This window comes from Bos javanicus, chromosome 8, assembly GCF_032452875.1.
Source record: "Bos javanicus breed banteng chromosome 8, ARS-OSU_banteng_1.0, whole genome shotgun sequence".
In the NCBI taxonomy this organism is placed as follows: Eukaryota; Metazoa; Chordata; class Mammalia; order Artiodactyla; family Bovidae; genus Bos; species Bos javanicus.
Genome location: NC_083875.1, coordinates 103,163,601 through 103,185,852, shown reverse-complemented (window position 1 = coordinate 103,185,852; position 22,252 = coordinate 103,163,601). Strand labels below are relative to the sequence as shown.

General features: G+C 46.6%; 2 protein-coding genes, 1 long non-coding RNA gene and 1 pseudogene across 4 annotated transcripts in view; 3 read left to right on the top strand and 1 right to left on the bottom strand.

The window, feature by feature from the left end:
- WDR31 (WD repeat domain 31) overlaps positions 1 to 12,692 on the top strand; it is a 42,370-nt gene extending 29,678 nt beyond the window's left edge. Inside the window, exon 11 of the mRNA XM_061426550.1 lies at positions 10,323 to 12,692. Within this exon, the coding sequence (XP_061282534.1) occupies positions 10,323 to 10,372 (50 nt within the window). The 3' untranslated portion in view covers positions 10,373 to 12,692. The remainder of the gene's footprint in view (positions 1 to 10,322) is intronic.
- LOC133253183 (uncharacterized) lies at positions 126 to 14,387 on the bottom strand. Its single transcript, XR_009738221.1, has 3 exons — positions 14,308 to 14,387; positions 1,431 to 1,627; positions 126 to 308 (listed from the first exon to the last, which is right to left on the bottom strand). It is a non-coding gene; the product is annotated as an uncharacterized LOC133253183 (long non-coding RNA).
- On the top strand, positions 6,086 to 10,315 carry LOC133253179 (cyclin-dependent kinase 4-like; annotated as a pseudogene).
- RNF183 (ring finger protein 183) lies at positions 14,313 to 22,246 on the top strand. Of its 2 annotated transcripts, XM_061426553.1 has the most exons (3): positions 14,313 to 14,529; positions 21,205 to 21,806; positions 21,916 to 22,246. In XM_061426553.1, exons 1-3 carry the CDS (start codon positions 14,407 to 14,409, stop codon positions 21,980 to 21,982), a joined length of 792 nt encoding a protein of 263 aa, XP_061282537.1. In that variant the 5' UTR covers positions 14,313 to 14,406; the 3' UTR covers positions 21,983 to 22,246. The 2 variants fall into 2 exon arrangements, with proteins under 2 accessions (XP_061282537.1, XP_061282536.1); XM_061426552.1 differs by lacking the exon at positions 14,313 to 14,529 and adding an exon at positions 18,244 to 19,239 and having other exon boundaries at positions 21,205 to 22,246.
- Positions 22,247 to 22,252: the final 6 nt, after the last annotated feature.

The following is a 22,252-nucleotide window of genomic DNA, read 5'->3' as shown; positions in this document are numbered from 1 at the left end:
TCATACATGAAGGCCTGGAAGAAATAGAGCAAAAATGTTAATGGTGTTATCTCTGAGTATTGAGCTTAAAGATGAATTTATTTTCTACTTTATGCCTGTATTTTTTTATAATGAGGATGAATTAGTTTCATTTTAAAAATTTAATTATTTTTGAAGTCAATAACACGTTTATATAGTCATAATCAAGAGTACAAGAGGTTACACAGCAGTCTCCTCTTCATCCACGTCTACCTTCCATCTGGCTGCCTCAAGAGGTAACCAGTGTTCCAGCATCTGCAGAACCCTTCCAGAGACGTTTCATGCATACACTACAAGCAAACACATAAATTTAATTCTTCTGACACTTTTATGATAAAAAAAGACTTTTCATTTTGAAGAAAACGTTGTAGAACGTGTTGTGATGTGGAAAGATAAGTAGAAAGACTACACAACAGTGCATAGAGTAGACATTTTATAATGGTAGTGCTGTGGTTGCTAAGTCGTGTCTGACTCTTGTGACCCATGAACTGTGGCCTGCCAGGCCCCTCTGTCCATGGGTTTGTGTTTCTCCAGGCAAGAATACTGGAGTGGGTTGCCACTTCTCCAGGGGATCTTCCTGACCCAGGAATCAAACCTGGGTCTTCTGCATTGCAGGCAGGTTCTTTACCAACTGAGCTACAAGGTAAGCACCTATTTTATAATAATTTATGAAAAAAATTATATATGTAAAATACTAAAAGGCTATATACCCAAATGTCTTTGTGGTCACTTGTGTGTGTAGGATTGTGGGGTGTGGCCTGGGTTTAGGGTGTGCACCCCAGCACCACAATGCCTGGTTCGGATCCCAGTCAGCCTCCTCTTAGCCTCATGGACCTGGGGCCAGGGACCTACCTGTGTCTCTGTGCCGTCACCTGTGAAATGGAGATTATATGATGGTAATACCTGCTCACAGAGTGTCATCAGAAATGTCACAGGTTCAGGTAGAGCCCCTCAAATAGTGCCTAGCATCGCTCCTGAGTATCGTATTATTATTCATCTGAGTCACCTAATTTTTCCGTATTGGACATGTATTACAATAAAAGTTAAAGAGTAAATTCCCATGAGAGAAGGGAAATAGATGTAGAGGCAAGCGCCGATGAGAAAGTGCCACAGAAAAGCATGCAGACCACGAGGCCCTGTGGACCCACCAAGGAGGGTGGGGCCCGGCTTCCTGATTTTGACTAACAGCCCCGTGAGAGGGTCCCTTTGCCTGGTGCTGCCCGCTGAGCACTCCAAGAGCAGAGATGGACTTTGGCCATCTCTCTCTGGGCATTCAGAGAAGGCTTTTGAGACCTTCCTGGAAACTCCCCTGTCTCTTCCTTATATAAACAACCTCTTGCAACTCTGCCACTGTCTTCCTTCCTGGCAGGGGTCACGTGAGGAAAGATTTCAGAGTAAGTGTGAGGTCTTACCTGGCTGTGCCTGGCCCAGCTCATACCAAGGAGCTTCGGGGGAGCATTACTGCCAGCCCAATGTGGCCGAAGGTCTGGGGCTTTGGAGAACGAGATGCTTCACAGCCCAGCTGGAGGAAGAACTGTCCGATTACAGTTTTGAGTTTCCAAATACAATCCAGGCAGCATGGGTAGGAGGCCTGTTGTCCTGTGTCTGCCTGGGGATAGAGCGGGGAGGGGAAAACAGATGAAGGGAGGGACTGAAAGCCCAGGGCTGGGAGCTGGAGGCCCTGCGGGTCCAGCCTCAGCTCGCACATTTCAAAAACTGATGTTAGCTGGGAAAAATTCTCAATTTCGTCAAAATCCAATCACTGCTTACAGAACTCCTCAAGTTGATCTGGGAATACAATGCCAGGTGTGACCTGCTTGGCAAGAGTAATTATGTGAACTACTTTATATTTGAAAGAATATCTAGATCTTGTGTAGTTCCTGCTAAGTCTGAGGTAAATGAAGGTTGGGAAATAGTGCAATCAACGTTTCTAGATTTATTCAGCTGGTACACTTTAAAAATAAAATGGTGGTCCAGTGTTTAAGTCCTTGCCTTCCAATACAGGGGTTGCAGGTTCGATCCCCGGTTGGGGAGCTAACATCCCATTTGCATCACAGCCAAAAAGCCAAACCATCAAACAGAAGCAGTATTGGTCGGCTCTCTCTCGAGCCAACCCACTGTTCTAACAGCGTGTCCTACTCTAATGCTGTTCTCCTCTCATTCCACCTCACATCTGGAAATTCTTTTCCAACCCACACACAGACCACGACAAACCCTGCAAGCTGCATGGGGCAGCCAAAAATAAATAAAACAGAAGCAATATTGTAATAAATTCAATAAAGACTTTAAAATGGTCCACATTAAAAAAAATCCTTAAAAAAATAGAATAATAAAATAGTTCATAATCCTTATCCACGATTCTAAAATTCCCACACTCTGGAGACAAAGTGTGTTAGTTGCTCAGTCGTGTCCGACTCTGCAATCCCATGGAGCCCACCAGGCTCCTCTGTCCATGAAATTCTCCAGGCAAGAACACTGGAGTGGGTTGCCATTTCTTTCTCCAAAGGTTTTATTATTAAATTTGGTGCCAAAATTGGCCTGACCTGATGGTGCTTATTCTTTCAGCTTTCACTCTATAATAAATTGCAGAATATTAGTACATTTTATTACAGTGTGCTGCCTCAGATCTCACTAGTATATGGTCAGTGCATCATATTATGTTCCTAAAATATGAAAAATTCTGAATTCTAAAACACATTTGGCCCCAAGGGTTTTGCATAAGGATTGTGGCTTGTAAAACAGATTCCGATGCTACACAAAGGAGACACAGAGATGTCCATTCCCACGCTGAGGTTTACCCAGCCCTGCCTGACATCATCTTCTTGGTGTCAGGTCCATGGGAAGTCTTCAGGAATCTGAAGATGAATGTACTCAGGATGAGTCAAGGAGCATGTATTGGGGATATTTTTTCCTAAATTAGTCCTCCTCATACTCCAGTGTGTCTCTGAATTTCCCCGGGGATCTTGTAAAAATGCAAACTCTGACTTAGTAGGTCTGGAGTGGGCCTGAGCTTTGGCATTGCTCTCAATCTCCGGGTGAGGCCTCTGCGGCTGGGACTTTTCTAGGCTCCGGGCAGCCTAAGGCTGGGCGCCAGGTGACCCCCTACGGTGCCCACAGGGGGAGCTGCCCCTGCCCTTTTGGGGTGGGGTCTCACTCAGGCCTGATCACCGGACCGAACCTGCCTCGTCACCGCCTTTACTCCCGCCTCCACTGTCCGTTTCCTGCCTTCTGCTGCCTCTTCCTCCCCACGTGGTTCATGCCACCTTCCGCCTCCACTCCAGATCTTGGCTGGGCTCCACCATGTCTCATGACTCTTCACTCACCCAGTTTCAACGGACTGCTTAGACAAGGTGCTTTTCCAGCTGACTGACCTCACTTCCCAAGCATGAACTAAGTTTGTTCAACTCTCAAATTCCTGAGATGCCTCACTATCTCTCCTGGGTATCTCCCCGGAAAATTTTCCACAGTGTGCAAAGTACTCCCTAGCCCCGACCACCCAGAGACACTGTGATAGCGCATTTGCTCACTAGACAAGAAGTGACCCGGGAAAGGGCCGTGGTTAGACGAGGTGTTTTATGCTTGCAATGCCCTGATTTCTTACACACCCACCTTCCTTTCTCCTTAAGTTCTGGATTCCCTGGTTGCAGAAAACTCAGACTTAATTATTTTCCAAGTGAATTCCCCTACTCCAGAAGTGAAACCATTAGGGGGCTCCGCTCCAGTCCTTTATGTCTCAGAACAGAAAGAATTCAGCAAGAGGCAAAGTAATCGATAAAAAGTGATTTATTAGAATAGGACTCTTATGAGGCTTACAATTGATTGGTGAGAGGGTGCCACCTCAAGAACTCCATGCCTTATGTTTTTATAATCAAAGGAAATGTGGGGAGGGGAAAAAGACTGCTTTCTTTCTTATTCTTCAATAGATGTCACACTTCCATCATCAACTCCTCCAGGTTGGGTAGGGGAATTTTCTTGTCCCTACATGGTCAAGCTGGCACTACAGAAAAATTACTTCAGGTCTCAGTACAATGAAGTTCTTTCACTTTGAACTGTCACCTTTCCGTAAATCGTTTTTTATGTGTGCAAAGAGCGTGTCCTAGGAGTCATTAACTTCCTGAGCTCACTGGGCGAGATGTGGGTCTCATGCCACCATTGTATTGTTTCGGCCATGCTTCTGCTTCATGGTTTCTGTTGCTACGCAAGCCTACTTAATTTTACAATTAATCAAATCTGATTGCTTAAGTGATCATTAACTTACTGCTGCTGCTAAGTCGCTTCAGATCAGATCAGATCAGTCACTCAGTCGTGTCCGACTCTTTGCAACCCCATGAATCGCAGCACGCCAGGCCTCCCTGTCCATCACCAACTCCCGGAGTTCACTGAGAGTCACGTCCATCGAGTCAGTGATGCCATCCAGCCATCTCATCCTCTGTCGTCCCCTTCTCCTGCCCCCAATCCCTCCCAGTATCAAAGTCTTTTCCAATGAGTCAACTCTTCGCATGAGGTGGCCAAAGTACTGGAGTTTCAGCTTTAGCATCAGTCCTTCCAAAGAAATCCCAGGGCTGATCTCCTTCAGAATGGACTGGTTGGATCTCCTTGCAGTCCAAGGGACTCTCAAGAGTCTTCTCCAACACCACAGTTCAAAAGCATCAATTCTTCAGTGCTCAGCCTTCTTCACAGTCCAACTCTCACATCCATACATGACCACAGGAAAAACCATAGCCTTGACTAGACGAACCTTTGTTGGCAAAGTAATGTCTCTGCTTTTGAATATGCTATCGTATTGGTCATAACTTTCCTTCCAAGGAGTAAGCGTCTTTTAATTTCATGGCTGCAGTCACCATCTGTAGTGATTTTGGAGCCCAGAAAAATAAAGTCTGACAATGTTTCCACTGTTTCCCCATCTATTTCCCATGAAGTGGTGGGACCGGATGCCATGATCTTCGTTTTCTGAATGTTGAGCTTTAAGCCAACTTTTTCACTTTCCACTTTCACTTTCATCAAGAGGCTTTTGAGTTCCTCTTCGCTTTCTGCCATAAGGGTGGTGTCATCTGCATATCTGAGGTTATTGATATTTCTCCTGGCAATCTTGATTCCAGCTTGTGTTTCTTCCAGCCCAGCGTTTCTCATGATGTACTCTGCATAAAAGTTATAAGTTAAATAAACAGGGTGACAATATACAGCCTTGACGAACTCCTTTTCCTATTTGGAACCAGTCTGTTGTTCCATGTCCAGTTCTAACTGTTGCTTCCTGACCTGCATACAAATTTCTCAAGAGGCAGATCAGGTGGTCTGGTATTCCCATCTCTTTCAGAATTTTCCACAGTATATTGTGATCCACACAGTCAAAGGCTTTGGCATAGTCAATAAAGCAGAAATAGATGTTTTCCTGGAACTCTCTTGCTTTTTCTATGATCCAGCGGATGTTGGCAATTTGCTCTCCGGTTCCAAGTCGCTTCAGTAGTGTCCAACTCTGTGCAACCCCATAGACGGCAGCCCACCAGGTTCCCCCGTCCCTGGGATTCTCCAGGCAAGAACTGGAGTGGGTATAGTCCCCCAAAGTCCCTTAAAATTCCCTCTCTATTTATGATCCCCTAATGAAATTTCTGGGCTACCTATTTGATTATCCTACTTTGTCCCTATCAAAAGTAATACGTATTTATTAATAAAAGTTTAAAAAAAATATAGATAAGGGGTGGAAGAGTCAGACAGTGCAGGGGGAAGCGGCTGGACGTGTTTGCTGGAGCTCCTGCCGCTGCCGCAGCCTCTCAATCTCGCCGCGTCGACCACCGCTCTCTAACTTCGGACGGTATTCGGGCGTCTTAGGAACCACGTTCTAGCCTCACATCTCACGAGGCTGTTATTGACTTCTGAAGGAACCGGTCTCCGCGCAGGAGCGCCTCAGGCGCGGCGCAAAGCCCGAACGATCAGCGGGGGCGGCCGGAGAGTCCCCCGGGGGAGCCGCGCCTGAGGAGGCGGAAGAGCCCCCCTGACGCGGCCAGCGTGAGCCGCCGCCACCTACCCTCCTGCTCTGAAAAAAAAAAAAAAATCTATATATCTATATATAGATATATAGATAAGAAAATGACAATACCAGTTAGCCTAGCATGCAGAGATAACCATTGTGACATTTTGTCTCATGGCCTTCAGCCTTTACAAGTTTTGTTTTACAAAATCTGACTCACGCATACAATATTTTGTAAACTGCTTTGCCCCCTCCATTTATAGTATATTGTGATCATTTTCACAAGTCAATAAAAATTCTTCCACAATATCATTTTAAATGATTGTATAGTTTTCCACTTAACTGATGTGCTAAAGTTGGCTCTATTTTTTAAAAAATTAATTTGTAGTTAAAACTGCAATGAACATCCTCACTTAACCAAAAGATATAGGTATATTCTGATTGTGACTGATTCTGATGTGTGTGTAGTTCTCACACCAGCTGGGTGTACAGTTCAACTCCATTCTGACACTACCTGGCTGGAGAAAGCATCAGATCCCACAGCTTATAGGTTCAGTGTCACGAGACTGCCTCCCCCCACACACACTTAAGCTGTCAATCGAAAGCCCACGTAGTTCCTCGTGCTTCTGACCAATTGGCTATAGTCAGAGGTTCCCATGAGCCCATCCTTGGGTTTGATTAGTTTGCTAGAGCAACTCACAGGACTGAGCAATATTTGCTTCCATTTACCTTATATAGGTAATTATAAGGTAGCATATTATAGAGGATATTATGAAGGATATAGATGAGCAGATGTATGTCTAGTCAAAGCTATGGTTTTTTCAGTAGTCATGTACAGATGTGAGAGTTGGACCATAAAGAAGGCTGAGGCCAAAGAATTGATGCTTTCGAACTTTGGTGCTGGAGAAGACCCTTGAGAGTCCCTTGGACAGCAAGCAGATCAAACCACTCAATCCTAAAGGAAATCAACCCTGAATATTCATTGAAAGGACTGACTGATGCTGAAGCTGCAGCTCCAATACTTTGGCCACCTGATGCAAAAAGCCAACTCATTGGAAAAGACCTTCATGCTGGGAAAGATTGAGGGCAAGAGGAGAAGGAGGGTGACAGAGGATGAGATGGTTGGATGGCATCACCGACTCAACGAACATAAATTCAAGCAAACTCTGGGAGATAGTGAAGGACAGGGAAACCTGGCATTCTACAGTCCATTTATTTAGTCACAAAGATACAACTTAGCGACTGAACAACAACAGATGAACAGCCAGATGGAGGAGATGTGTAGGGCAAGGTATGAGGGAAGGGCTGTGGAACTCACATACCCTCTCAAAGCACACCATCCTCCTAGCACTTCATCAGTCCAGAAGCTCTCTGAACTCTATCCTTTTGGATTTTTATGAGGCCCCATTACACAGCCATGATTAATTAAATCATTGGCCATTGGTGAGGGAACTTAATCTCTAGCTCCTTTCCCCTCCCAGGAGGTGGAGGGTTAAAGTTAGGGTTGTAAGGACCAGACTGAAAACTCAGACACAAAATCATAAGGTTGATTCCCTTGGCAATCAGCCCCCATTCTTGGGTTATCTGGTGGTATTTTGAAAGTTACCTCATTAACATAACAAAGACACCTTTATTGTTCTCAATCACTTAGGACATTCCAAGGGTTTTAGGAATCTGCACCAGGAACAGAATAAAGGCCAAATTCTTACTATAAATCACAGTATCACATGTATCTTTTGGATACTTGCAGGAAATTATATTATTATGTCAAATTGTATAAACTTCATGGTGTGCAAGAGTTGCCAAACCGGAAAGCATGGCTTCCAAACTTTCAAATACAAACCAGGTCTTCTGGGCTTAATCAGTGTTTTGAATTCTCACTAAACTTAGTTAACCAGAAATGAAAAGTAGGGCATTCCAGGGCTGAAAGGGAATTCCAGGCCACCAGGTCAAGCGGTGAGACATCCCTCTGTTTCCTGATCAGACAGAGGAAAAACGCTTCCCGAAGAACACAACTATTTTTCAGGCAATTCTAGGCTTATTTAAATCCTGCAATTATTTTGGCATTTATTTTTCCATCCAATGTTTATATATTTAAAATGAAGGGATTAGGAGGAATTCTCTGGGGTCCAATGGTTAGGACTCCAAGCTTCCACTGCAGGGGGCCCAGGTTCTATCCCTGGCGAGGGAACTAAGATCCTGCATGCCTTGCTGCTGCTGCTGCTAAGTCGCTTCAGTCATGTCTGACTCTGTGCGACCCCATAGACGGCAGCCCAACAGGCTCCCCCGTCTCTGGGATTCTCCGGGCAAGAATACTGGAGTGGGTGGCCATTTCCTTCTCCAATGCATGAAAGTGAGAAGTGAAAGTGAAGTCGCTCAGTCGTGTCCAACTCTTAGCGACCCCATGGACTGTAGCCTACCAGGCTCCTCCATCCATGGGATTTTCCAGGCAAGAGTACTGGAGTGGGGTGCCATTGCTTTCTCCACCTGCATGCCTTGAGGCACAGCCAAAAACAAAGACAAAGGGGTTAGATCAATGAGGGAATGGCTGGGCAGCTGGTCACTTGGTGAGGGTGGTGGTAAAGGGGACGGCTTTAGTTGGCCTGTGTCTATAGTAGACCCATGGGGTGATAGTTGATCCCCAATTGCAAGGAGATCAAGCCAGTCAATCCTAAAGGAAATTAGTCCTGAATATTCACTGAAAGACTAATGCTAAAGTTGAAACTCCAATACTTTGGCCACCTGATGTGAAGAACTGACTCATTAGAAAAGACCCTGATGCTGGGTAAGATTGAAGGCAGGAGGAGAAGGGGACAACAGAGGATGAGATGGTTGGATGGCATCACCTACTCCATGGACATGAGTTTGAGAAAGCTCCAGGAGCTGATGATGGACAGAAAAGCCTGGCAAGCTACAGTCCACGGGGTCGCAAAGAGTTGGACATGACTGAGTGACTGAACTGAACAGAACTGAGCATCCAACTGCTTACCCAGGACAGAGCTCAAGTGTATGGCACCGCAGGAACTGACTTCAGGGCCCTGATAACAGGCTGCCCCTGTACCTCTCAACATGGGGCAGGGCTCTCCTCTGGTTTGAGAATGGCTACCCTTCAAAATGAGCCAGTCGCTGAGATTAGTGTTGGTGCCCATGGGATGGAGTACAAGGCCCATGATCCCCGCAGTGGCCACTCTGCAGCCCTCAAGAGCATATGAGTGCCCTGGAGGGGGCCTACTGGACACCTGTGCCACAGCCTGAACTGATCGGGAGACCAAAGTGATCCTGGTGTGTGAATATGTGGATGAAGACCTGTGGTCCAGGACAAGGCACCCCCACCAGGCTTACCCGTGGAGACCATCAAGGGTCTGAGGCACCAGTTTCTAAGAGGCTTAGATTTCCTTCATGCCCACTTTTTCATTCACCAAGACCTGAAGCAGAGAACATTCAAGTGACAAGTGGTGGAACAGTCAAGCTGGCTGACTTTGGCCTGGCCAGAATCTGCAGCTTCCAGCTGGCACTTACATCTATACTTGTTATAGTCTGGTACCCTGAACTCCAGAAGTTCTTTTACTGCCTACGTATTCAACACCTGTGGACATGGGGAACGTTGGCCGTATCTCCGCAGAGATGTTTCCTCAAAGGCCTCTCTTTTGCAGAACCTCTGAAGCTGACCAGTTAGGCAAAATCTTTGAGGATGACAGGCCCTGAGAAGTGTCTCTGCCCCATGGAGCCCTTTCCCCCAGGGGGCCTGGAGCCCCTAGTTGCTGGTACCCGAGGCTGAGGAGTCTGGGGCACAGCTACCCCAGAGATGCTAGAGATACTGACTTTTAACCCACACCAGCGAATCTCTGACTTCGAGTCCAGAGGCACTCTTATCTACACGGTGACCCAGGGTGAGCAATGGGAATGGTTGCATCAGAACCAAGAGAGGGGATACTGACATTTCCCTTCCTTCGAATCCTGGAGTGTGATCTCTGCCTCGGTCTCTGAGGCTTCCAAGACTGGAGACTGGAGACTTCCTCCAGTTTTTAATAGAGACTATTTTGCTGCCTTAATGACACCCCCCTCCAACCCCTCCTTTTTTTTTTTTTTTAAACATTTAACCTAATTTTATTCATGCTTGCCTTGGGATAGAGAATAGATCTTTCAGTAAAAACGTATGGTAAAAATAAAATATGTCTTACCATGTACAACTTTTAAACTACAGTAATGATGTACCTTAATTACTTCCAGGCATACAAGTCTAACAGTACAGTTTTTTTGTTTTGTTTTGTTTTTTAATAAACACAATTAAGGAACATTTTGTAATAAAGTACTAATCATTCTTAATTTTTCTTTGCAGATAGATCAAGCATCTCCAAAATACAAATTCCTATACACAGTGCAACTTAAAAGCTCAACATTCAGAAAACTAAGATCATGGCATCTGGTCCCATCACTTCATGGCAAATAGATGGGGAAACAGTGGAAAGAGTGACCGGCTTTATATTTGGGGCTCCAAAATCACTGCAGATGGTGACGGCAGCCATGAAATTAAAAGACCTTTGCTCCTTGGAAGAAAAGTTATGACCAACCTAGACAGCATATTAAAAAGCAAAAACATTACTTTATCAACAAAGGTCTGTCTACTCAAAGCTATGGTTTTTCCAATGGTCATGCATGGATGTGAGAGTTGGACTATAAAGAAAGCTGAGCGCTGAATAATTGATGCTTTTGAACTGTGGTGTTGGAAAAGACTCTTGAGAGTCCCTTGGACAGCAAGGAGATTCAACCAGTCCATCCTAAAGGAAATCGGTCCTGAATATTCATTGAAAGGACTGATGCTGAAGCTGAAACTCCAATATTTTGGCCACCTGATGCAAAGAACTGACTAGAAAAGACACTGATGCTGGGAAAGATTGAAGTCAGGAGGAGAAGGGGACAACAGAGGATGAGATGGTTGGATGGCATCACCGACTCAATGCACACTGAGTTTGAGTAAACTCTGGGAGCTAGTGATGCACAGGGAGGCCTGGCATGTGGCAGTCCATGGGGTCGAAAAGAGTTGGACACAACTGAGTGACTGAACTGAACTGAACTGATACACAGTGAGTGCTTTACTTAAGACTAATGATGCTAAAGCTGAAACTCCAGTACTTTGGCCACCTCATGTGAAGAGTTGACTCATTGGAAAAGACTCTGATGCTGGGAGGGATTGGGGGCAGGAGGAGAAGGGGACGACAGAGGATGAGATGGCTGGATGGCATCACTGACTCAATGGACATGAGTCTGGGTGAACTCTGGGAGTTGGTGATGGACAGGGAGGCCTGGCATGCTGCAATTCATGGGGTCGCAAAGAGTCCAACATGAGAGTGACTGAACTGAACTGAACTGAACAGAAGATACACTGAATTGCTAAAAAAAATAAGATGTGATATAGTAACACTTGACTATAAAGAATGCATACCAGAACATTTTTAAATGGTGAGTGAAACTTATTAAGAATAGTTTACTACAATAAATGCTGGCTAAATAGAACCACCTCTCCTTTTGAGGCTTATCCTTCTGCCACCGTGTGTCCTTACACCAAGGGGGTGTCCCTTGTTCTCTCCTTCACTATACCTTGATATTTGGATCCTTTTTTATACAGGAAAAACAAAACAAAGGGAAAAAAAAAAGGAATGGTTAAGTAATTTCTGGTACAGTCATTCAATGAAATCCAGTACAGCCATTAAAAAGCTGAAGGGGCTTCCCTTTGGCTCAGTGGTAAGGAATGTCTCCTGCCTATGTGGGAGACACAGGTTCGATCCCTGGTCTGGGCAGATCCCACATACCACAGAGAACTAAGCCTGAGCTCCCCAACTGACACCCAAGTGCCCTAGAGCCTGTGCTCTGCGACGAGAAGCCAGTGCAGTGAGAAGCCTGCACACCACAACTGAAGAGTGACCCCTGCTTGCCATGACCAGAGAAAAGCCCATGCAGCAAAGACTCAATGCAAGCAATACATAAATAAATAAAATACAGAATGATATCTCACATACATTATTAAACGAAAAAAGCAAGATGTAGAAACGTGTACCATAAGCACATTTGTGTAAAAGGGAGGAAAAGAAATACATAGACATTCTAACATAGGAGTTTTGCTTGCGTATTCATAAAGCATCTTGAGAAAGATACAGAAGAAACTGATAGTATAATATGCTAATTTTTAGGGAAATTAGGTAGCTGAGAGAAAAACATTTCCATTGCCAAATCAGACCTCTCATTGTGCTGAATACACGAATGTGTCACCTATTCTAAAGTAAAAATTGTAAAACATAAATTAAGGGGACTAGGGCATTTGATTACATCACCAAACACTTTCATTTGTTTTTTTTTTTTTTCTCCAAACCCCAATTTAAAGGATCTGTAAAGGAACGGATCCCTACAGTCCATGGGGTCTCAAAGATTAGGACATGACTTAGCTAAGTCAATAACAAAAACAAAAAGGAATAAAAGAAGAATAGGAGAGGGAACAAAAAGTAGGTCATATGAACATGATTTGGGGAGAGAATGAGGCAACAGCACAGATTTCAGGTCACACTTCCAGTCCCAGCTCTTTAATTTGTTTCTCCTGAGCTCTTGGGCAAATAAATCTCTTTGAGCTTCTGATCCCTTATCTGTGGAAGAGTAAAGATGAGTCATTGATGTTCTGTTTTCTATATTGTGCCTTGTGGGAATACTGGGAGGATTCACTGTCAATTAAAGTACATAGACTGCTATTATTACTTTTAATAATAGTAGCATTTTAAGCTATTAATTCAATCTTTCTCAGTCTTATAGGAAAAATAGCAGTATCTTATTTAAATTTGAATTTCTCTAATTATAAATGGGGCTTCCCTTGTGGCTCAGCTGGTAAAGAATCTGCCTGCAATGAGGGAGACCTGGGTTCAGTCCCTGGGTTGGGAAGATCCCCTAAACAAGGAAAAGGCTACCCACTCCAGTATTCTGGCCTGGAGAATTCCATGAACTATAAATGAAGAGATTTCGAAAGCTGGTTTGAAACTCAACATTCAAAAAATGAAGATCATGGCATCCAGTCCCATCACATCATGGAAAATAGATGGGGAAACAATGAAAACAGTGACAGACTTTATTTTCTTGGGCTCCAAAATCACTGCAGATGGTGACTGCAGCCATGAAATTAAAAGACGCTTGCTTCTTGGAAGAAAAGTTATGACCAACCTAGACAGCGTACTAAAAAGCAGAAGCATTACTTTGCTAACAAAGGTCCATCTAGTCAAAGCTATGGTTTTTCCAGTAGTCATGTATGGATGTGAGTTGGACCATAAAGAAAGCTGAGTGCCGAAGAATTGATGCTTTTGAACTGTGGTGTTGGAGAAGACTCTTGAGAGTCCATTGGACTGCAAGAAGATCAACCAGTCAATCCTAAAGGAAATCAATCATGAATATTCATTGGAAGGACTGATGCTGAAGCTCCAATACTTTGGCCACCTGATCCAAAGAGCTGACTCATTAGAAAAGACCCTGATGTTGGGAGGGATTGAAGACAGGAAGAGAAAGGTTCAACAGAGGACAAGATGGTTGGTTGGCATCACCAACTCAATGGACATGAGTCTGAACAAACTCCAGGAGATGGTGAAGGACAGGGAAGCCTGGCATGCTGCAGTCCATGGGGTCGCAAAGAGTCAGACATGATTTAGCAACTGAACAACAGCACGATTATAAACGAGATCGAATCATTACATGTCTATTCCATTCGTATTTCTCTTTCTGTGATTTGCCTGATCGTTTATAATAGTTAACATTTACTTCATGTTACTGTGTACCAGGCACTGTGTTATGATCTCTATCCAAATTATCTCATTTAACCTGCAGATCAAATGGGCAAAATTATTATGCTCATTTTCAGCTGAGAAAACCAATATTTAGAGAAGTCAGTTCTCCATCACTAGTAAGTAGAGTCCAGATTCTGATTGAGGACTTGACTCTGACCCAGAAATCTGACTTGATTGAGAACCCAGGCTCTTCGGGCTTTGGTTTCAAAGACTCTCCCCCTGATCATTTTCCTTGTGCATTATTTGCCTTTTCCTAATATTTTGCAAGAGCCCTTTGTAATTTGGTGGTAGGGCTCAGAGTAGTGGAGGATCTATCTGGGCCAAGGGGCAGAAGTGACTTCAAAGAAGCACCCTGCCTGGCCTTCAACTACCCCTCTGGTGGTGTGTCAGCCTAGGTGGTGCAGTCAGACCTGATGGCAGCAGACCAAGCTGTGCTCTGTGTTATAGAACACAGGTCTGCAAAGACAAGTGGACTTCAACCCCTTTAGAGAGAAAGCAAGAGTGACTCACAGGAGGAGGATGAAACCAGAGCTTTCAGGCTGTCCAAAGTCATCAGAGGGAAAGAAGAAAACATGAGGCGGAAAGCCGGCCAAGAGCTTCCTGAAGACCATGCAAATGAGGCCCGCCCACAGCTGCCTGGAAACGACGCGCCAGGAGCAGGCAGAGCCCAGAGAACAGGCTGCAGGACCGCTCAGCCAAGGAGGAGGAGGTGGAGGAGGCTCTGAGGAGCAGGTAAGGAGTCAGGGAGGGTCGTGGAGGGAAGGGTCACAGAGCCCTGCATTCTGGAGAGGCAGCTCGTCCCTGGGGTGAACACCAGCCTGGGAGGCAGGGCTCCTGGGATCATCTTCCAAGTTCAACCATTCTTTAGCTGTGAAGCCTTGGGCAAGTCAATTCACCTTTCTGAGTCTTGACATTCCCATCGATAAAATGAGTGCAAAAATGTCATATTAACTACGCATTGAGCATCTGCTGTGCTTTGCTGGGCACATAATAACCATTATCCGTTCCTCACAGCAAGCTCATGAGGTGGGCTCATTAGCCTCTATCATAGAGGAAGACAAAGCTCAGAGAGGTTAAGCCATTTGTCTAAGACCTCACAGCAAAGAAGTCTGGTTCTAAAACTACATACTTTCCACTCTTGATCCTGCTTTCTTCTGAGGGTGGTTTTACACAATCAAATGGTCTATGCAAATGGAAAAAAAAAACTGTAAAAGGCAATTATACCATCAAAATGGGAATCATTCCACTCAGACCCTGGCCAGAACTGATGCCCTTTGTAAACTGGGAGGTTCTATAAAATGCTAGTTCTTCACCTCTTTCCTCTCTCCAAGTTGAAAGCATTGGGGTGATGCTACAGACAACTGATATTTGGCTGAGTGAGCAGGTCACAGACGGAGGTGACGTCTTGGGTGGTATTGGGATATCCCAGCTTGAGAGTGAGTCCAAGTTGGATAAGTGGCCAGTCTCTCCTGTTTCCTGGACTCAGACTCTGAAACCACAGCCAAGGCCTGAGGGGACCATGGCCAATAAGGGCCTAGGTGCTGATTCGACCATAATCATCCCTCCTCACAACCCTTAACAGATTTAGCCATGGAACTTCAGAAAATGGAAGTCTATCTTGTGGAGAAGGAAGTTCTTTAAGGGTAGTAATATAAGCTTAGCACAGTAAAGTTTGAATTTTCAGATAGAATAAAAAACAAGCCAACAAACTTATACTCTTACCCGCAGAGATAAGCACTGTTGACAGTGTTTGTTTTTCCACGAATTTTTCCCATTGCACACATATATTGGAAAATTGGATTGTACTGTAATATGGTTTTACTGCTGGTTCTTTTCACTAATGACATGTCATGAATGTATTTCCGTATCAATAGGTGTTTCAGGACATTGTTTACAGGCTGCAGAACGTCTCTTTGTATGGATGGAGAGAACTTATTTAATCAGTGTCCTACTATTGGATAATTGAGCAGTTTTCAATTTTTCACCATGAAAGCAGTGCTCAGATCTTTGCACAGGACCTGGATTGTTTACACAGTATAAATTTCCAGCGAGGGATACTGCTGAATGAATCAAGGTTATATGCATTTTAAGGTCTGCTTCTGACACACTCTGGAATTCAGGGGCTACTCAAAGCTCAATGCAGAAACCTTCATGGCTTCAAAGTCAGCCTTTTTAAATTTTATTTTATTTTTGGTTGTGGTGGGTCTTTGTTGCCGTGGGGACTTTCCTCTTGTTGTGGCAATCAGGGGCTACTCTGTAGTTGTGGTGCATGGGCTTCTCATTGTGGTGGCTTTTCTTGTTGCAGAGCACAGGCTCTAGATAACAAGGGCTTCAGGAATTGTGGCACTTGGGCTCAGTAGTTTCAGCTCCCAGGCTCTCGAGCACAGGCTCAGTAGTCATGGCATGCTGGCTTAGTTACTCTGTGGCGTGTGGAATCTTCCCGGACCAGAGATCGAACCTGTGTCCCCTGCATTGGCAGGCGGATTCTTTACCACCAGCTGGAAGTCCTCAGAGTCTACCCTGAGCCTTCCTCTCTCTTAAAGCCCTTTGCAGGGATAATTCAACCACCTCATAGACAGTCTTTCCTGGGTGCCAGGTTCTGTCTAAGAACTTTACCCTCTGAGGCACCACCACTTTTAGCTTCCTTTTCAGAAGAAATGGAAGAACGGAGAGGTTAAGCAATTCAGCTGAAATCACAGCCCTAATAAGCAGTGGCTCGGAGATCAATAGCCTTGACAATCTGGTTCTAGAATCTCTGCTGTCCATTGCTTCTCAGAGAGTACGTTTAATCCCATCTCTTAAGATATCTTTTACCCATCCCTTTGATCTTCCCCACCATCGCCTCACCTGCATCAAGCCCCACCATCCCAACGTGGACCACCGCTAGCGCCCCTATCTGGTCTTACATTTCCACTCATCCCTTTCAGTCTGGCTTCTGCTCTGCAGCTGAAATGGTGTTTTTAAAATAGAAACAGGATCAGGTCAGCCTCCACTCCCCAGCGCCACTGGCAAGCACACACACACATAGACTCAGCCCTAGAATAAAAACCCAGATGCTTTCCCCAGCCTCCAGGGCAGTCTCCCTTAGGATTCTCCTAAGTCCTCTCTTGGGATTCTTCCTAATCCACTTTCCAATCTAGACCTGCCCACTACTCTTCAGTTACCCAGCCTCCTTTCACTTCCTCAAAGCTGCTTTTCCTTAGAGTTTTGGCACGGGCTGTTCTCTTGAGCTGGAATGCTCCTACTCCACTCTACAGGGATGGATTCTTTTCATATCCCTTCTCTGGCAGTCTCATCTGAAGCAGCCAGTCCTCTAAGCGCACTTTCCTTTTTGTTTATAGCATTCATTAAAATTGTGCGTTTATTTACTGCCCGTCACTCATTCATTAAATGTTGCCTTCCCTCACTAGACTCTACATGTCGTGAGGTCAGAGACTACGTCTATTTTGTTCCCTGTTATTTACCAAGTGTCTAGCACAGTGCCTGACCTGTGATGTTCAGTTCAGTTCAGTTCAGTCACTCAGTTGTGTCTGACTCTTTGCGACCCCATGGACTGCAGCACACCAGGCCTCCCTGTCCATCACCAACTCCCGGAGTTTACTCAAACTCATATCCGTTGAGACCTGTGATGAGCTCTCGTTAATTCAATGACTGCTGGACGGATGGACGAAAGATCCACAGGAGGAGGCATTCATTGGTCGGGATCTTTGGCAAACTATCCCAGCTTTGGCCAGAGCTAGTTCGTCCTCCTCCGGCATGTCTTCCTCTTCCCTACACGAGGCAGTGACCGAGGTCTAGGGTCTAGCAGGAAACCAGGAAACCATGGTTGAGAGCGTAAGCAGGTTTTGCTTCAGGTGCCATTTCAGTCAGGGTAGATGAGGTCATGTTTGGGGCACAAGGGAGACACACTGTCCCCAGATCCCCCCTGCATGCTTCCTGGATTCCTACCATGAGAGGAATATTTATGGCTGCTAGAACTCTCCTAGTGAAATGCAAACTCTCACTATCCAGTCAGTAACACACATCCAGCAGGTGAACCAAATGGTGGGTTCTGTCTCTCTGACAGCAGCATAGTGGTGGCCTAGAAGTCCCGAGGTCACCAGTGGGTGACGCTGATGGTTTAGTCACTAAGTCATGTCTGACTCTTTGCGACCCCATGGACTATAGCCCACTAGGCTCCTCTGTCCATGGGATTCTCTAGGCAAGAATACTGGAGTGGGTTGCCATTTCCTTCTCCAGAGGGTCTTCCTGACCCAGGGATCGAACCTGGGTCTCCTGCATTGCAGGCAGATCTCTACTTACTTATCTATGAGGGAAGCCCATGTGTGACACTGGGGGAGACTAAAGGGCTCCCCAGGTGGCGATAGAGATAAAGAATCTGCCTGCCAATGCAGAAGACACAGATACACGGGTTTGATCCCTAGGTCGGGAAGATTCCCTGGAGAAGGAAATGGCAATCAGGTTCAGTATACTTGCCTGGGGAAAATCATGGATAGAGGAACCTGGCGGGCTACAGTTCATAGGGTTGGACATGACTGAGTGCATGCGCGTGCACACACACACACACCAGCAAAATGAGGGCTTAGGTTGGAGAAGAGGTTTTTAAACTTTTTTTTTTCCTCAGAAGCTCAACTCTTCAGCTTGTTCAAATGATTAATATGAGGAAAGCCAAGTGTTTCTGGCTGAAATACAGAAGTGGGCCTGGAATGCTGCTTCTCCTCCATGACTCCCCCTTTGAAGTCCCCAGGGTGGTGGGAGGGTCAAGTCTTAGACTCAACTCAGTAGTCAGTGCCTGCTGGCTGACCGTCTGTGTTCTAAGAACAAAGAAGGCATCGAGGCCTGCATGTTCTGGGTGTAGCTCCTTGGGCCCATTAAGTGATCAGGAGGGCACTTGCTGAATCTGATATTGAGAGAATAGTCAGAGACTTTAGGCAGGGCAGCAAGTGAATTTCATAGCAATTGAAGGGCAGGGCTGGCAGCCCCTTTGTGTGAGAAGGAGGTTTCAGCCATTTTAGAAAAGAAATAAGGGCCCAGGAGAGAGGACGCCCAGAAGGCTCATTTACCCTCTCCACAATCTAGAAAAAGCAAATTGCCAGCCCTGCCTTTCCAGGCCAGGGATCCCAGGCCTTGAGGAGACCGCCCACAGTCTCGCAGATGCTTGGCTTCCGGGCGCGCTGTTGGCCACACCCCAGGGCAACGCTGGTCCCCCACCTCCCCACCTGCCACTCTGGCCGGCGCTGCAGGCAGGTGCGCTCCAGAGGCTGCAGGTCGGGCCACCCGGCAGCTGCAGGCGCTGCGTGTGCGCTGCCATGGAGACGGGCCCCAGGGTTGGTGGCGAGAAGGCAGTCTCCCAAGGCTTTGTGGATATTGGAGAGGAAAAGACTGGAGCCTCCGACCTTCCGGGGCAGTCTGGCTTACTACTCTAGTGCCAAGGAAGCCCAGGTGGGTGCTTTGGGGGTTTCTAGGACAAACGGATGGAGGAGGAGCCAGGGGAGACCAGATCTTGGGAGAAGGCTCTGGAAGGGCTGATCTGGGGAGCCGGGGAGGGAGGAGCCTTTCCATGATTTCAGGTCAAAGGGAAAAGCCTTCACAGAGGTCCCTTTGCCAGGCCAGCGTGGTGCCCTGCACAAACACTGGGCCCATGGACTTCGGGGATTGGCCCTGCAGCCCAAGGGGAAGAGGAAGGGAGGGCCTGGCATCTGCCCCCAGAGGAGGGGTAGACCAGGTATCGGCAAAGCCCATCTCTGCCCTAGCCAGGGATGGGAGGTAGCAGGTAGGGAAACGTTCTTCCTCCAGGAAGATCCCCTGGGGGAGGGCATGGCAACCCACTCCAGTATTCTTGCCTGAAGAATCCCATGGATAGAGGAGCCTGGAGGGCCACTGTCCATGGGGTTGCAAAGACTCCAACAGGACTGAAGTGACTCAGCACACCTAGCACATGAAGCACTGTCTGTGGTTCCCCTGCCTCTCCCGGGAGTCCAGGAAACCAAGGGCAATCCCATACAGCACAGGAAGCATTGTAATCCGCTTTCAAGGCCAGAGAGCTGTCTCCTCCAGCGTGAGCTCGATGATGCTGGGGTGGCTCAGGCCTTCGCCCAGCAGAGGGGATGCTGCCGGAGCACCAGGCTTAGGAACCTGGTGATTTGGAACAATCACTTTTTTTTTTTTTTTAATTATTGGCATATAGTTGGAGAAGGCAATGGCACCCCATTCCAGTACGCTTGCCTGGAAAATCCCATGGGCGGAGGAGCCTGGTAGGCTGCAGTCCATGAGGTCGCTAAGAGTCGGACACGACTGAGCAATTTCACTTTCACTTTTCACTTTCATGCATTGGAGAAGGAAATGGCAACTCACTCCAGTGTTCCTGCCTGGAGAATCCCAGGGACGGGGGAGCCTGGTGGGCTGCCGTCTATGGGGTCGCACAGAGTCGGACACGACTGAAGTGACTTAGCAGTAGCAGTAGCAGTTGATTTACAATCTTGTGTTAGTTTCAAGTGTACAGCAAAGTGAGTCAGTTATACATATTCAGTTCAGTTCAGTCGTTCAGTTGTGTACGACCCTTTGTAACCCCATGGACTGCAGCACGCCAGGCCTCCCTGTCCATCACCAACTCCTGGAGTTACCCAAACCCATGTCCATTGAGTCGGTGATGCCATCCAACCATCTCATCCTCTGTAGTCCCCTTCTCCTCCTGCCCTCAATCTTTCCCAGCATCAGAGTCTTTTCAAATGAGTCAGCTCTTCGCATCAGGTGGCCAAAGGATTGGAATTTCAGCTTCAACATCAGTCCTTCCAATGAACACCCAGGACTGATCTCCTTTAGGATGGACTGGTTGGATCTCCTTGCAGTCCAAGGGACTCTCAAGAGTCTTCTCCAACACCACAGTTCAAAAGCATCAATTCTTCTGCGCTCAGCTTTCTTTATAGTCCAACTCTCACATCCATACATGACCATTGGAAAAACCATAGCCTTGACTAGATGGACCTTTGTTGACAAAGTAATGTCTCTGCTTTTTAATATGCTGTCTAGGTTGGTCATAACTTTCCATATATGCACTCTTTTTTACATTCTTTTCCCATATAGGTCATTACAGAGTACTGAGTAGAGTTCCCTGTGCTATACAGTAGGTCCTTATTAGTTATTTATTTTATATATAGTACTGTGTACATGTCAGTCCTGATCTCCCAATTTATCCCTCCCCCGCCTACCCCCTGAGAACCACAAGTTTGTTTCTACATCTATTTCAGTTCTATAGATAAGTTCACTTCATCTTTTTGAATGTAAGTTTCAGTTTCATCTGCGAAATAAATATGGATGATAATGCTTTTCAACAACCCTCAAGACACAGCCTGGGGCCAAGCACGGGCATGGAGACTAATGGGTGTTCCTTTGCTCCTTTTCTGCCAGGACGTCTCCTGTCAGACCCCCGCAGTGTCTGGTCTGAGGATGGCAGAGCAGCAGGGCCGGGAGCCTGAGTGCCCTGTCTGCTGGAACCCCTTCAACAACACATTCCACACCCCCAAAGTGCTGGACTGCTGCCATTCCTTCTGCGTGGAATGCCTGGCCCACATCAGCCTGGTGACTCCGACGCGACGCCGCTTGCTGTGCCCTCTGTGTCGCCACCCCACCGTGCTGGCCTCTGGACAGCCTGTCACTGACTTGCCCACGGATACCGCCGTGCTCACCCTGCTCCGCCTGGAGCCCCACCACGTCATCCTGGAAGGCCACCAGCTCTGCCTCAAGGACCAGCCCAAGAGCCGCTACTTCCTGCGCCAGCCCCGGGTCTACACGCTGGACCTGGGCCCTGAGCCTGCGAGTCAGGCTGGGCAGCCCCAGGACGTGGGCCCTAGCACCAGGCCAGTCCCCATCCGCAGCCGTTACTCGCTGCGGGAGTGTTTCCGCAACCCGCACTTCCGGATCTTCGCCTACATGATGGCGGTCATCCTCTGCGGCACCGTGCTGTTCATCTTCTCCATCTTTTGCACCAGACGATTCTTCTGGGGCGTGGGGTGAGCGTCTGTCCCAGACACTGTTCCTGGCTACTGCTGCGTATGGGGATTGTGGAGCACCACTTGGGGTTGGTCTTCCTTCATAGTATTGTTCATTTTTACAATCCAGGGGTCGGCTAGGCTGTGCATCTGCTTCTAGCAAGAGTCCTAATACAATGAGAACCTCTGAAAGCTAACAGACTGGGGAAGATGTGAAGAGACCTCTGGGTGTGAACCGTGGGTCATGGAAGGGCAGAGAAGCAGACCTGTGATTACAGAGCCAGAAGCAAGTTGTGCCAAAAGGCTGGATGAGGGTACCCAGGAGCCTGTCCAGCCCAAATAGCAGGTTGCAGTTCTTACTGGAGCTGCTTTGAACTCAGTTCACACTTTTTGTTTTGGTTTTTGAGTTGCTCTTTTTACTATTTGTTGCTAAAAATATCTGGAGTGAACTTCAATCGGGAGCAAGT